At 48.3% G+C, this 14,286-nt stretch overlaps 1 protein-coding gene across 1 annotated transcript in view; it reads left to right on the top strand.

The window, feature by feature from the left end:
* The window catches only part of CSMD2 (CUB and Sushi multiple domains 2), a 575,415-nt gene that overhangs the window by 465,527 nt on the left and 95,602 nt on the right, over positions 1-14,286 (top strand). The window contains exons 38-42 of the mRNA XM_074976068.1: positions 1,083-1,201; positions 1,316-1,385; positions 5,070-5,186; positions 7,246-7,455; positions 11,067-11,255. Coding sequence (XP_074832169.1) covers positions 1,083-1,201; positions 1,316-1,385; positions 5,070-5,186; positions 7,246-7,455; positions 11,067-11,255 — 705 coding nt within the window. The remainder of the gene's footprint in view (positions 1-1,082; positions 1,202-1,315; positions 1,386-5,069; positions 5,187-7,245; positions 7,456-11,066; positions 11,256-14,286) is intronic.

Genomic DNA, 14,286 nt, shown 5'->3' on the forward strand with positions numbered 1-14,286 from the left:
CAGGCAACATCCCATATAGAATGATGTACAGCAACATGAACCCAAACATAATTTAACATTTGCAAAGGGGGGGGGGCGTAATTGACTCAGTGCTTTGCTTCTCTACTCTTTGTTACTTTAAAGACTGATGTATTGTTGCTTATGGATAATGCTGCAATTATTACACTGCTGAGTAGCCCTGAGTCATTGAGGTCTGATCTGTAGCATTCACGCCTGTCAACTAGAAGGTTACATCTTACTTATTCATACCGTACGAATGCTCTCCCCAAGGGACGTGTTGGAAGCCCGCTCATGCAAGACGAATAAAATTGGACTGAATAAAGCACTAGAGAATATAGCGTGGGCAACGATTAAGATGCCAAAGAAAGCTGCCGGGAGCGTAAATGAGATGTGGGAGCATCTTCATGGAGGGTGGAGAAAGGGGGTTGGGGCTGCATCAAGAGGACAGGAGCGATCTCATGGCCCTTCAGATCAGGTTAAGAGGGGAAAAAAAAGTCACGCGAGTGGTTTTCTTACTGGTTGCCCTTAGGGAAGAGGTTTTGACTGGTAAAGGTGCTCTGGCCCAGAGGGAAAGGGATTGTGTAGAGGAGACAGCAGAGCTAGCACTAATGGGGCAAGATGGAAGTGTGGTGAATTTAAGCTATCTTGGGAACAACAGCAGTGGTGGGTTCTGCTAGACCCTGTGATGGTCTCCTAGTGGAAGTGACGGAAACAGCATTCCAAGCTGGTCTGAGCAAAGCCTGGGATTATGTGCTGTTCTTTGGGGGAATTTTGTAGGGAGGTGGAGGTGGCTGATTGGAGTTTCCCCGTCTGATTTCTATGAGGAACCATTAGGGCCCCTGGCAGGGCCAAAGAGAGTGAAACTGCAGATTCTCCTCTGCAGCTTATCCTGGATCTGGCAGCACATGCTCTCTGCTGCATTGTTCTTGTGGTCTCTCTCCCCCGGGTTGTCATACATCTGTGAGCACAACATCCGTGTCTCTAATTGTCCCATCAGGACCGAGTTCTTCCCTTCCTGCCTCTGTCGTAGCTCATATTCCCCTTTCTTAGAGCTTTCAGTTTCGCTCCTCCTTTCTTCCCAGCCGTCGGCCTCTCCAGCTGTCCGGAACCCACAGTGCCTGGGAACGGCTTGAAGATTGGAGAGAGGTACTTGGTTAACGATGTCGTCTCCTTTCAGTGCGAACCGGGCTATGCACTCCAGGTACGCGACACTCGTGAATCCAGAAGGTTGGGGTCTTATTTTCGGGGCTGCAGCATTGCTGTGAAACAAAGAAATCCCATATCACCTAACATCCCCGCTTTGTTTAATTTTTAGGGACACTCACACATTTCCTGCATGCCGGGAACCGTCCGTCGCTGGAACTACCCACCTCCCCTTTGCATCGGTATGGCTCATGCAACAGATTAGCTGCGTCTTTATAGTGCCTTTTTAAAACATGGGGGAGTTCAGTGCTGCTGAAAAGGGAAGGACTCAGGCGAGAAAACAGACTCACTGGGCCCCTGGGCAAGGTTGTAGGGGTAGTAGCCCTGCTCTCATTGAAGGGGCAGGGCCTTGGGCAGAGCTGGGGCAGCCACCCTTCTGTGCTGCCCTCTAACTCCAGTACCATCGGCAGCACGATGCCCAGGGCTCTGCACAGGGTTCTGGGAATGATTTAAAGATCCACAGTAGCAGTGGTGGAGGCTGGGAGCCCCAGGCCCCTCTGAATCACCGGGCCCTGTGGCAGTTGCCTCCTCCTGCCCCCATCAGCAGTCCTGGAAGGACCGATAGCATCAGGCCCAGGCATGTGTCCAAAACATCGACCAACTTTGGTTTGGTTCAATTCACGGAACTCACTCCAGTGAATCTATATCACAGAACCATCCGTCCCCCTGGCTGTCATTCAGTGGTGTGGAAAAAGAAGACTGTTAAAGACTGTTAAAGAGCCTATGGCGATGCCCTGGTGAATGGTGGTGAAAAGATGTCAGCAGCGTGCAAGGTTGTAGACCCTTTGGGCCCACTGGAGAAAAAGTGTTGCATTGTTGATTTACATAGGAGCAGGAACAAGTACTTCAGAAACAGAGGGGTGAAGGACACTTGCTGGGTCTCTGGGGTTATTTTAAGGCAATATTTTGCTTTATAGCGACTCCGGATGTTTAATATTCATATTCTGCACTTTGAGTGTGCGGGAGAGACATTTATGCCTTTCATAGTGTTAGTTAACAGTTATTTCAGGCCCCTGCTGCTCCAGTTCACATCATTTAGCTTTAAAGTAATTATAATCGCTACTGGCTCTTTTATCTGATGATCTACTGGCCAGAAAGAGAGAGAGAGAGTTAGGGCAGAAATAAGTGAGTGGATGGGACGCCTGCCAAGGGGGCTGTCTAGAAAGGAGCCCCCCCCCCCCGGCTCAGCAGCACAGTCAAGGGATTCAAGCAGTGGGAAGGGGGTCTCAACACTACAGCCATGTGGACTTCTAAGACTAAGGGAGAAGCAAGAACGAAAAGCTCTCCTATGAGAATTAGCATTGTATATTTGTGTTGACGTAGAACACAGGAATGCAGTCATAGATTGAGGTGCTCTTTTAGGCATTTTTGCCTGTACAGCACCGAGCATAATGGGGCCCTGCACTGAGCTGAGGCTTCCAGGTGTTACCACAATGCAAATAATGTGAGTATTTGATTCAGAATGTCCCGTATTGGCAGAAACTTCTGTCCATCTAACCATCCCCCAGGCCCAGCCTTTCAAAGGGACCTGGAGCTCTGGCCATCGCTGCTGATACTTCAACAGCTGGAGCTCAGCGCCCCTTTGAACTACCACTGCTCTGCATGTCTGTGGGGGAGCTGGGCCCAGCATCATGATCTGAGCAGTGCTAAGGGGCCACTCTGCTGGGCTCCACCCCTTCCAGGGGCCTGGAGGCGAGCCCCTCCCACCTTTCTCCAGGGACTGCAGTGGCTGTCGGCCCTGCTGCCATCCCCATATGTGCCTGTCTATCTGTCTGCCTCCCTATATGCTTCTCTTCTCCAAATACCACTGATGTGACTGGGTGGCAACTGCTGTTTATAATAAAGGGACACAGTGAGTCTTGTTTGTTCATGCATAAGAGTCTAAAGTGGGTCTGTATTTAAATAAGAGTATGTCTACACAGCCAATGGCAGCCCATGGCAGCTAGCCTCAGCCTGAGTCAACAGACATGGGCTTTTGCTGCCGCCCTCAGCACCCCTGGGCCAACAGCACTTTTTAAGTTTCAGCTCAGCCTCCTAAACCCATCCCCTGTTGAGCCTTCAGAGCCCAAGCTCTTGGCCCAGCTGCTAAGTGTACACAGCTATTTCTAGGTCATTATTATAAGTCCCAGGAGCCTGAGTCTGTCTGTCCTGGATAATGGGTTCACTGCCGCAAGCTCTGTAGACCTGGTTTTTGGAAATGCTGAGCACCTACAAGCTCCTTCAGTGAAAATGAAGCAACTTATTTCAGTTCCAGACACATAAAACAGTGTGTTTGTGAAATTATATATGTATGTGTCAAGCATCTCCTAGCTATGATACTTCTCACGTAAATGTAAAACAAGAGATTGAATTCATAACAAATATCCCCAAAGCAGTAGAAAAAACATATTGAGTCCCTGGTAACGTTTGCTGATTCCCTCAGTTTATATAAGTGAAATATTTTTTCCCCCGTTTGGAAAATAAAATGAAAAAGGACATGGTTTATGCAAATGGTCGGGGGCTAATTATGGGGGACAGTTTGCAGGGAAGCAGCAGGGCTCCCTCCACATGGCACTGTGGCTGAGCAGCAGAGGTTCTGGTTGGGGTAGAGGCACACTTACCTCTCCCAGCAGGGATGAGATCCCTGTATCCATGTAGCCACTGTTTTCCTGCTGTTGTGGCCCCTAGTAGTGACTCTGCCATATCATTATTCCCTGCACTCACTGCCCCCGGTGGTGAATCTGAAGTATATCTTCCCTCCTGTTGGTGCCCCTCCCTTTCCACGTTCTGGGAAATCTTGGGATTTCAGGCATTTCCCACTTTCCAGGCACAACCAACCCCTGACCTTGGTTTGTTTGGGTAAATAGGAGGCTGCGTGCCAAGTTTTGTGGTCATAGCTCTTATGGTTTAAGAGGAGTTCTTGAACAAATGTTGCACCGACAGACATTCTAAAATATATTCTTGCAGGGGGTAGCCATTGAGTTTGTAGCGTCACAAAAATAAGCAGTCCTGTAGCACCTTATAGACTAACAAATGTATTGATTAGGTAATTAGCTTTTGTTCAGAGTTATAGTAGCTTTAAGATCACTTGTGGTAAGCAGACATCATGGGGAAAAACACGTCACATGAGAGAAGCATTGTCAGACATGAGCATGCATAGTGAGATGCTGGACAAAGGAAAAACTGTTCCTTCAATGTCAGACTGGATTAGGCATTTGAGTGCCTATCTGCTGTTGGAATGTGTTACAGTAACAACTCAGAGATCAGTCAGATAAGATGATGTCTTGAGCTTAAATTTAATTTGATGCCTTTTGTAAACCTCTTGTTTGTTTGGATGTTTGTGCACTGGTCCTTTGTAGAGACTTTATTTTGAGCCAACTGCATATACATGTTGTTCTGTGTTTAAAGTAGTGTGCTAAAGAGTTGGCTAAATATAACACAAACTGTTTCACCTTGACTTGCATAAAATGGAGGGGCTCAGAACTACCGTAACAGTCTGAGTGGATAGATTCCTTAGCTATCGTTTGTGCATCATTTAAGAAGATGAAATAGCGACCTCACCCCCCAACACACACCTTGATACTTCACATACAGATAGTAATAGACACCCCTTGCTTCTAACACCTCGCAAACTAAGGTCCCAATGCTGCAGCCAACGCTGCTGAGAGGTATGGATCCAGTCACAGGATCAGAGCCTGTGTGAAGGAAAAAGATGCAATGGACTAGTGAGGTGATATGGGTGCTGCTTAGCAAATAACACATTAGTTTTCTTTTCTTTTTCTTTTCTATAAAATAAATCATGGTCCACTGCTGCCTCCCTGTGTGAACGGTAAGAGACCTTTCCGCAGATCCTTTCTGCTAACGTCAAATCCCTGTCAATCTTACAGCCCAGTGCGGTGGGGCAGCAGAAGAGATGGAAGGAGTGATCTTGAGCCCTGGGTTCCCGGGGAACTACCCTAGCAACATGGACTGCAGCTGGAGGATCTCTCTGCCTGTGGGATTTGGTAAGACTGATGGTTCTTCAGACGAGCATTGTTGCTTCTGGTTACCCAGAAGGCATATGTGAGGGTGGACACTCCAGGATTAATCTGGAAGGTGTCACTGCACCTGCAAGTCTGGTTGATTCAATAGGTCACTTCTGGATGGATGCTTTCACCCTGGTTGAAATCATGCATGCCTGTGTATGTTGGGGTGTGGTCAGGAATGCAACAGCTTCACCTCCCCTATCACCAGTGCTCCCTGTTAGTTAAGTAGTTGGAAGGCCAAGCAGGAGAGATTCAAATGCTGCTCAGCTGATTAGCAGAGCACTGGCAGCACCCAGAGCCGACTGTATATGTTTCTTCTGGTGTTGCGCATCTGCCCCTGCCTCGGTGCACATCACAAAATTTATTCTACACATGGATTGGAAAAATTAGGGGGAAACACACCCCAGCTTGCCAGCTGGATCATGGTGGGGGCCACACATCAGAGCATTCAAGAAGGGGGAGACACTTGCCTTGTTCCTCTATTCCTCGTTGCACACATGCTCAGGACCCCTTCACAGTCCAGCCCCAAACAATGCAGTGAAGCAGCCCTGGGCCATGATCTTGAGAAGGATCCCTTCTGAAGTCACTTCAAGCCAGCGGAGTTGTTTCAAGGGAAAATCAAAATCCTGTTAGATCACAGACTCTCTCGGAGAGGCACCAGAATGGTAGCTTGCTGCCCCGAGTCAGGTAGAGTTGTGTGTGGTTGGAGTAATGGGATCACCATCCTGCGAGCAGCCCTCTGTGGCAAAGGGCCGCCACATAAGATGTTTGCCTGATCATCTCCTAGGCACCAGGAGTAGGATCTGGCTAGCCCTGTCCAGAGTCCTCTCAGTTCTTGGGTTAGGCTTGTGGCCAGTCTTCTCCCACTGGACTGGGGCCTCACCCAGGTCTAAGTTCAGCTCACACTCTGAGCTGTCCGTAGTGCTGCTGGTGCCCCGACCAGTATAGAGACCTGCCTTAGTTGAGCTCCTGTGAGGAATTGCCAGGCCCTACCCGAGCAGCTTCTTTTATATTGGCCTGCTGGGCCCTGATTGGCTACAGCAGAGACAAACTATCCTGCCTGGAGGACCTCTTGTCTGCTCCTCTCTCTGGTATATGGTGTGGCAAGGCCTCTCACCTCCTGTATGGCTTAGTCTACCCTATTACAGTTGGGCTCAGCCCTGAGTCAGAGCCTGGCCTAAGTTTACAATGCAGACATGCCCAGAGGTCTATATTCTAAAACAATGGTTCCCACTGACATAGCAGGATGAATGATTTTTTTAAAAAAGTACAAATGTCCAGTGCTCCACCACTCACCTGCCAAATATCCCCTGCACCCAGGGGAGCAGACAGACTCACCAGGCCCATGGACAAGATGGGAGAGGAGGGGGTGGCTCTGTACCACTGGAAGGAGCAGGACCTCAGGGGGAAGGGGTGGAGCTGGGGCTAACCTCCATCAGGCAGCCCTCAGCACCATCCAGAGCACGCCGTAGAGGGCTCCAGCAGCAATTTAAAGGATCCAGGGCCAATATTCCCTCTAAGCTTTTTCCACGCCTATGTGAAATAAATTTTGTTATGTTTTTGATGAGCACCACCAATCGAAATATATGTTGGCACCTGTGGGTGCTCTGCTGATTTTCTGAGCAGCATTTTACTCTCTCCTGGGTAGCAGCCCAAGCACTCAACTTATACGGAAGCCTGCCCAGGGGCCAGGTCCCAAGGCAGCTGTCGTCTTTCCCTCTCCCCTGCCCACAGGCAGGTCCTACTGCACCTGCGGTGCTGCAGCACTCCACTGAAATAACAGGCATGATACAACTTAGCTGGCAGGGTCAGTACAGCAGGTGCTTTCTGTCTGCATGTGCCTGGGACATTCAGCAGCACCGTAAATGTATTCTACCTGCTTAACAACAGGTTCCATCAGTCCACATGCGTGCACTCAGCTGCTGGGTCACAGGGGCATGAGACAGTTGAATATAGTTCCAGGTCCTGCTGCTTGCTGATTTCAGGACTAATCAACTGGCTGGCCACTGCGTTCATTTCTCCTCCTCCTCCTTCTTAGGTGCCCACATCCAGTTTCTGAACTTCTCCACCGAGCCCAACCACGACTTCATTGAAATCCGGAATGGGCCCTACGACACTAGCAACGTGATCGGCAGGTTCAGTGGCAGTGACATCCCCGGCTCCCTGCTATCTACCTCTCATGAAACCACTATCTACTTTCACAGTGACCATTCGCAAAACAAGCCTGGATTTAAGCTGGAATACCAAGGTAACTGGAGCCCTGAACAAACAGGAAGGGAGAATTCTGTCCCCGGGAGTGGCCGTGGATAGGGAGCAGGAGCTGCTCTTGTGTTGAATTCGTACCATGAGGACTTAGTCCAAATGAGTGCAAAAATGTTACATGAGATCCCTTCTTAATCCTAATAGCTGGCTTCCAGTCATTCTGCCATTCCTTAAGGAAACTAACAAAAGTTCCAGCACTGCAATGCTGCAGAATTAATTCTGGCCTGACTCACTTTGACCTGGGCTGTCTGGACTGTCATGTGCTGTGTACCCGGCGGCCAAGACTTTGCCTTGGAATTTTGCAGATGCTACCTAGGTCAGAAGCCCAGTTTGGATCCTGAACGCTCATCTCTGTTGCCTTGAGCTGGGGGGCACTCTTGATTTGCGCCAGGGTGGCTTGTGGAGGGGGAAATGGGGCACGTAAAAGAAAAAAAAGAGCAGAGACGCGATAATTAACTGAACGTTCATAGGCTGTGTTGATAAGCACGGCTTGAAAATCTCAGCAACGTGCAAGAGCAAAGAAATAAATTCGTACCAATTCAGCAGGAAGCCCCAGTTTAAAGTTTCACAGGACTACAGGTTGAACCTGTTTAATCCAGAAGTCTTTTGTCTGGCAACATCCGTAGTCTGGCAAGATTTTTTGTTAGCCAAACAACCATTTATCGTGGGTGTGGCCGAGTTTCCCACAGTCCCGTAAAGTTGGTTTCCAGTCACCAGTCCTGGCTCTCAGTGTTCTGTGCTGTTATTTAGCTGCAATTTACCCTTTGATGTCTTCTGACAGGCCAGTGCTGGGCAAGTGTTGGCAATATGCTAGACACTATGGACCCCTCAGGGTCCAACAAATTCTTTCGTCTGGCACGAGTCAGGTCCCAAGGGTGCTGGATGAGAGAGGTTCAACCTGAAGTGAATTCAGGCTTCTCTATACTTCAAGTTACAGCACTGTAACTTTCTCACTCAAGATGTTAAAAAAATGATGGCCCAGGTGCAACAGGTTACAGGACTGTAAAGCACCAGTGTAGACAAGCTCCCAGTGCTCTTAGCTACTCCCTAGTGAAGCTGGTTTACCTAGAGCTCTGGGAGAGCTCTGGCCCAGTGCTCTTGCTGTGACCCCACTGGCATGTTAAAGCACTGCCACTGTAGACAAAGCCTTTGAAATGTCTCCAGTTTATGCATCCTCACCTTGAGGTCGCCTTAAAAAGGGTCCTGATTTTCAGAGCAAATGGGGATCAACACTGTCAAAATCATGCCCCATTTAAGGTATCTTAAGTCAATCACCTGAATAACGGGACCTGGCAAATCCTTAGTGGCTCTTAAACATTTTGGCCCTGAGCAGTGAATGTCTGCGAGTCTCTGAAACTCTTTGGGCAGGACCTCTCTGGGCATTGCTTGTTGAGACTTTTCAGAGTGGCTTTTCTGCTTTGGGAAGTTGCTGGGTTGGCAGTCCTGGGTGCCGAGCTCCTCGGTCTGTTCGCTGCAACATGGACAACAGCACGGCCCTTGACCACCGTGCCGTTGAAGGGATCACTGTGCAGGTTGTTGAGTCTCCTGGCTTGATTGCTTGCTGGCCTCTCTGCCGAGGGGCTTACAGGTCACTGCAATGCCCTGGCAGCCACATTAAAAGAAGCTGAGGGCTGAGCAGACCAAAGAAGCTGAATTCCATTCATATACCTAGAAACAGCCACGTTTTTATATCTACCTCATGGGGAGTGGGTACCAGGCCCGCTGATGGGGGGACAGTTGCTTGAGGTTTCCAAGGGGCCCGGAGGTCAGGCCACTGCCACCGTGACAGTGGCAGCAGCTGGATTCCCAGGCCCCTTTGAAGTGCCATGGTAGTGCTGCCCTGCCACGCTGAGCAGCTATGACGGGGTAAGGGCAGCACTGCGGTCTGGAGAGCGCTAAAGGCTTACTGCGCTTGGTCCCACCCCTTCCACCCTTGACTCTGCCCCTTCTGAGGGGCGGACCTGGGCCCCTCTCCCATCTCATCCCAGGGCCTGCCGTGGCTGTCTGCCCCACTGGTGAGTACCTATCTACCCGCGTCTGCAGGACTGTCAATCCAGAGCTCTTGCGAGCATGACATTTCCAAAAACTTCTCTGCATCCCCATCTTTGGTAGGTCTGAGCATGACGGGGTCAGGGGTCCTGCAGGGGAGTTGTGTCTTTCGTAATGAAGGAGATGAGGGCGGACTCCAATGTGCTGCAGCTGAGTGGTCCTGCCAGCACGCTAGAGAGGACACCTCAGATTGGAAAAGGCAGAGTATATCTCTCTGTCTGTGAGATGCAGCGAAGGGCTGAGCTGGCAAAGAGCAGACTCCCCAGAAATAACATGAAAAGCAGCTAGTCACACCTAATTGAAAACATTAATTTTCCCTTGGCTTTCCCATGCTTACATCACAGAAGTCATGCACTGTTGTATGATTTAGGGGGAGAAAGCACACTCCAAGGCACCATGGGTAATATGATGGAAATTACTATGAAAATTAGATCTTGCTGAGCTGACCAGAAATAACTCATTATGTCAGGCAGAATATGTTAGCTAGTTGCCATCCATTTATCACCCAAATCATCTCTTTTTAGTAAAAAACTAGCTGTTTACCCATTCAGAGCAACGTATGGGTTGACTCTGTGGACATAGGCCTCAGAGTCAGGATAAACTAAGAGCAGGACTTGTCGCTCCATGAACACGATGGCCGCAAGCAGCAGGATTTCCAGTCACTATTATTCAGATGTACATTTGGCTCTTTAAATCCTTTATAGAGTCACCACCAGAGTGCCCTCTAATTTTTTTTCCATCCATGGGCAGAATTAATTTTATGTGCACCGAGGGGTGTGTGGATGTACACCACCAATAGAAACATGCTGATGGCTGTGGATGCTCTCTTAATCAGCTGGGAGACACCGGAAACTCTCCTGGGTGGCCTCCCAAGCACTCAGCTTACAAGGAACGCTGGTCACTGCACTTAAACAAACAAACTAAACCCACCAAACAGCGTGAAGAAAGAAGCTACTGGTGGTATTTTGGCCCCACTGCAGTCAGAGGCAAAATTCCCAGAATTCAGTGGGTCCAGAATTTCAGCCAAAATTCCAAATCATGCCATGGGTTAGATTTTTGCATGGGAGTTATCATACTGAATCAAACCACTTTTAAGTAGCATTGAGCCCGTCTAGTCCTAAATCCAGCTATAAGGCAGGGAGGAGGGGCATCTTTGCTGCCACAGAATGTATATTTATTGAGTATCAGAAGGGTAGCCATCTTAGTCTGTATCTGCAAAAACAACGAGAAGTTGTCTAGCACCTTATAGACTAACAGATTTATTGGAGCATGAACTTTCATGGGCAAAAACTCACTTTGTCAGATGTGTCAGTGGGTCTTTGCGCAGGAAAACTCATGCCCCAATAAATTTGTTAGTCTGTAAGGTGCCACAGGACTTCATGTGGTATTTATCGAGGGATTTTGGGATGACATTTTTGGCCATCTCTTCCATGCCCCTCCACCTCTATCTTCTAAAGCAACAGTTGAGATGGCATGAGAATAATTCTATGAACTCTTGGAATGGGGAAAGCATGAACCACAGAACCTGCCTTTTTATTTTATTTCCAGCCTATGAACTCCAGGAGTGTCCTGACCCCGAGCCTTTCGCTAATGGCATTGTAAGAGGAGCTGGTTACAACGTGGGCCAGTCTGTGTCTTTTGAGTGCCTTCCAGGATATCAGCTGATTGGCCACCCAGTCCTGACTTGTCAGCATGGCACCAATAGGAACTGGGACCACCCACTGCCCAGGTGTGAAGGTATGACTTTTTTGGGTCACCTTTGAACAGCATGGTGGGTTTCTGGGAAGCCCATGGAATCTGCTCAGTTCTGGCCTCTTGTAAATCACATGTCTGGAGGATTCTGATGGATCAGATAGGAGGAAGGAGAACTCGCCCTTGCCCTGGTATTTTCAATCCACCTTTCTTCTAGGTCAAAGCCCAGATAGCTGATTCAGGTTCATTCAAATGCTTATTCAGTCTGGCTTTGCTCCAGTGCTGATTAGCAAGAAGAGGGAACAAGCTCACAACAGCAGCTCAGTGATAGTAAAAGAAGCAAATAGAAGAGTTGGGGAAGAAAAGTGGTCTGCAGTTTCTTTGTTCGTGTGATCCTCAAGGGCATTGCTCTTCCTTTTCTAAGCCTTTGCCCAGCGTTGCCATGTTCTGTAGCATGGCTGCTTTGTCTCACCCCAGAGCCAGCTACATTTCACCCGTGAGCAAAGTGTTTATAGTTTGCTTGTAAAATAGTATGGATAATGGTCTGGACCTAGTAGTGTTTGGGTTAGAAAGCTGGGGTCAGCCCACTTTGAAAAGTGTGGGCTAGCAATGAAAAATCAAACTCGGACCTGGCTTTATCTTCCATATATCGAGTGCGTTTGCATCTGGGGTTATGATTCAAACCCGTCTGTGGTTAGCAGGGTTTTATTCTCTGTTTGTTCCATTGCTGACTGCCACTGGGAGTAGTGCTTTGGCAATTAGGAACATATGGCCCTGAGGAGAATATGCCTGTTGGGCCTGATTTTTGAAAGTGCTGAGTGCTCATTGTCAGAAGCTTTGCAAACCAGGTTCATGATCTCTGTCTTCCAACAATACAGGTGGGCTTCATTTATATTAATTATGTAACCCTTTCAGCTCCATTTGTCTAGATGAGAGATGCTGAAACTCAGGGCATCCAAGGGTCACCCAGCAGTCTGGTGCAGGAGACAAAAAAATAAAATCTTGATTTCACCAATTCTTAAACTCTCCAGGGACTGTTGAGCCACACTGCAAATCCTTTGTCTTCTCGGCAAACTCCCCACATTTCCCTGAGCACTGTCACGTGGCAACTTCAGAATTTGTGCTCCCTGCTTATGCTAAGAAACCATCATCGTTTTGTTGATTTATTAACCCCTGAGAAATGACTGCCAGCTCTTGGACAGGTTTATGGCCACACGTGGCCAGCATTCTCTGCCTGCTTTTCTCTCTCTCTCTCTCTCTCTCTCTTTTATTTCTTTCTTCACTTTTCCGCCTTTCCCAGCCTGCTGTTTCACACTGACACTGAGCCGGATTAGAACAGTTTTTTATTGTCCTAAGTAAGTTTTTATTCTTTCCAATTCAAACTCCTATCAAAGTCAGAGCTTTATGATGTGTTGGAGCAGCTAAATAAATAAGGTAAAAAATCAGGGCTTTGATCACCTCCATACTTGGTATTTGCAACATCCAGTGCTGTGCTGAAGCAAATTTAATCACCACCACTGTATTGATCCCCTGCCAAGAAAAGACCCTGGCAGGTATTGGGCTGCATCTAAATCGTGGGATTGCATCAATATACGGTCTGGTCTTCCCAGCATAGGGACTGCTGCATCACTAAACTGCTGCTCAGTTGTTGCCTGTCAGAGTTGGAATTCTTTAATGATCTTAGCAGGGAACTCCAGTCACAAGACCTGTGTCTGCCGCTCTGATTTCCAGGAGTGGTTTCAGGGGGTTAGCCGAAGGGAATGTCTCGGCATGCTTGACATCAAATCTGAAATGCGTCGTTTCTCTGTTCACTCCTCAGCAGGGCCATCTTGGCCTTTCATCATTGCCAGACAAAGAGATACGAGTTCTGTGCAGTTTACTGTCGAGGCGTCTTTTATGTGAAACCTTAAAAAGTCAAAGCCTGATTACTGAAGATTCCCCCTGTCAGCAGAAAGGCTGGTCCCAGTCTCTTTGAACCACTTGCTCCCAAACTTGCCATCTATTGAGGGGCTGCATTTGTTTTTCTCTTTTGAATTAAGTCTCCTTAGCTCTAGAGGATGCAAAAATGTAGAGGGCCACATCCTCAGCTGGCATCGGCTGACGTCAGTGGATCTCTAGTGAGGTACACCCCCTGAAGAGATGGCTGGATAGCAACCCTGCATGCTTAGTCCTGCTACGTGCTGAGCTGTAGCAGCCCATTCAGCACAGCCTTGATGCTCGCTGATTTCACTGAGCTTTGAGGGTAGCAGGAGCAAGCCCCGAAATGTTCTGCCCATGTTTCCCATCCAGTCCTTCCTGTCATCCTTGGTCACTTTCCTTAGTGAGAATCCTGCTACACCACCAGGAAGCGGGTACAAAGCAATTGACATGTCCTGCAGTATAGGTTGAACCTCTTTACTCCAGCGCCCTCAGGACCTGGCCAGTACCAGTGAGTGAATTTGCCAGATGACAGGAAGTCAGTATTTTTCTAGCACATATGCTACTAGAATGGGCTCTTAGAGGACATTTGGAGTAAAGTACAGCTAAATAGCAGCACAGAACACTGAGAGCCAAGACTGGTGGCTGTAAACAAACTTTATGGAACCATGGGAAACTTGGCCACACCCACGATAAGTTGTTGTCCAGCTAACTGAAGTCATTCTGGATTATGGAGGTTGCTGGATGAGAATGTTCCAGATTAGAGAGGATCAACCTGTACTTCTTAACTCGATACTTTGGGAGCCACGTACTTAGTCCCAGTCAGAGGCAGATAAGTATGGCTGGAAGGGGGTGTTTATTCTGTGGACTCATGGTGCACGCTGGGTCATTAGCTCTATTAATATCATTGCAAACACTCCCTTTCCAGATACTTTCTTAAACACAACCAGCAATTGCTGTCTATTTTTACACAGTCGCTGCCCATGAGTAATGGTTGCCTTCATCCAACAATCTCACCGTCCCCGTGCAGGTCACAGTGGGAAATCCATTTCACTGTAAAACAAATAGTGCATCTGATTTTGAAATAAATCTGTATGGGCCGAGATTTCCAAAGCCACTGAATGGATTCCAGTGGGATTCACTGGGAGGCAGTGCTTTC

Source organism: Carettochelys insculpta, chromosome 24, assembly GCF_033958435.1.
Source record: "Carettochelys insculpta isolate YL-2023 chromosome 24, ASM3395843v1, whole genome shotgun sequence".
NCBI lineage: Eukaryota > Metazoa > Chordata > Testudines > Carettochelyidae > Carettochelys > Carettochelys insculpta.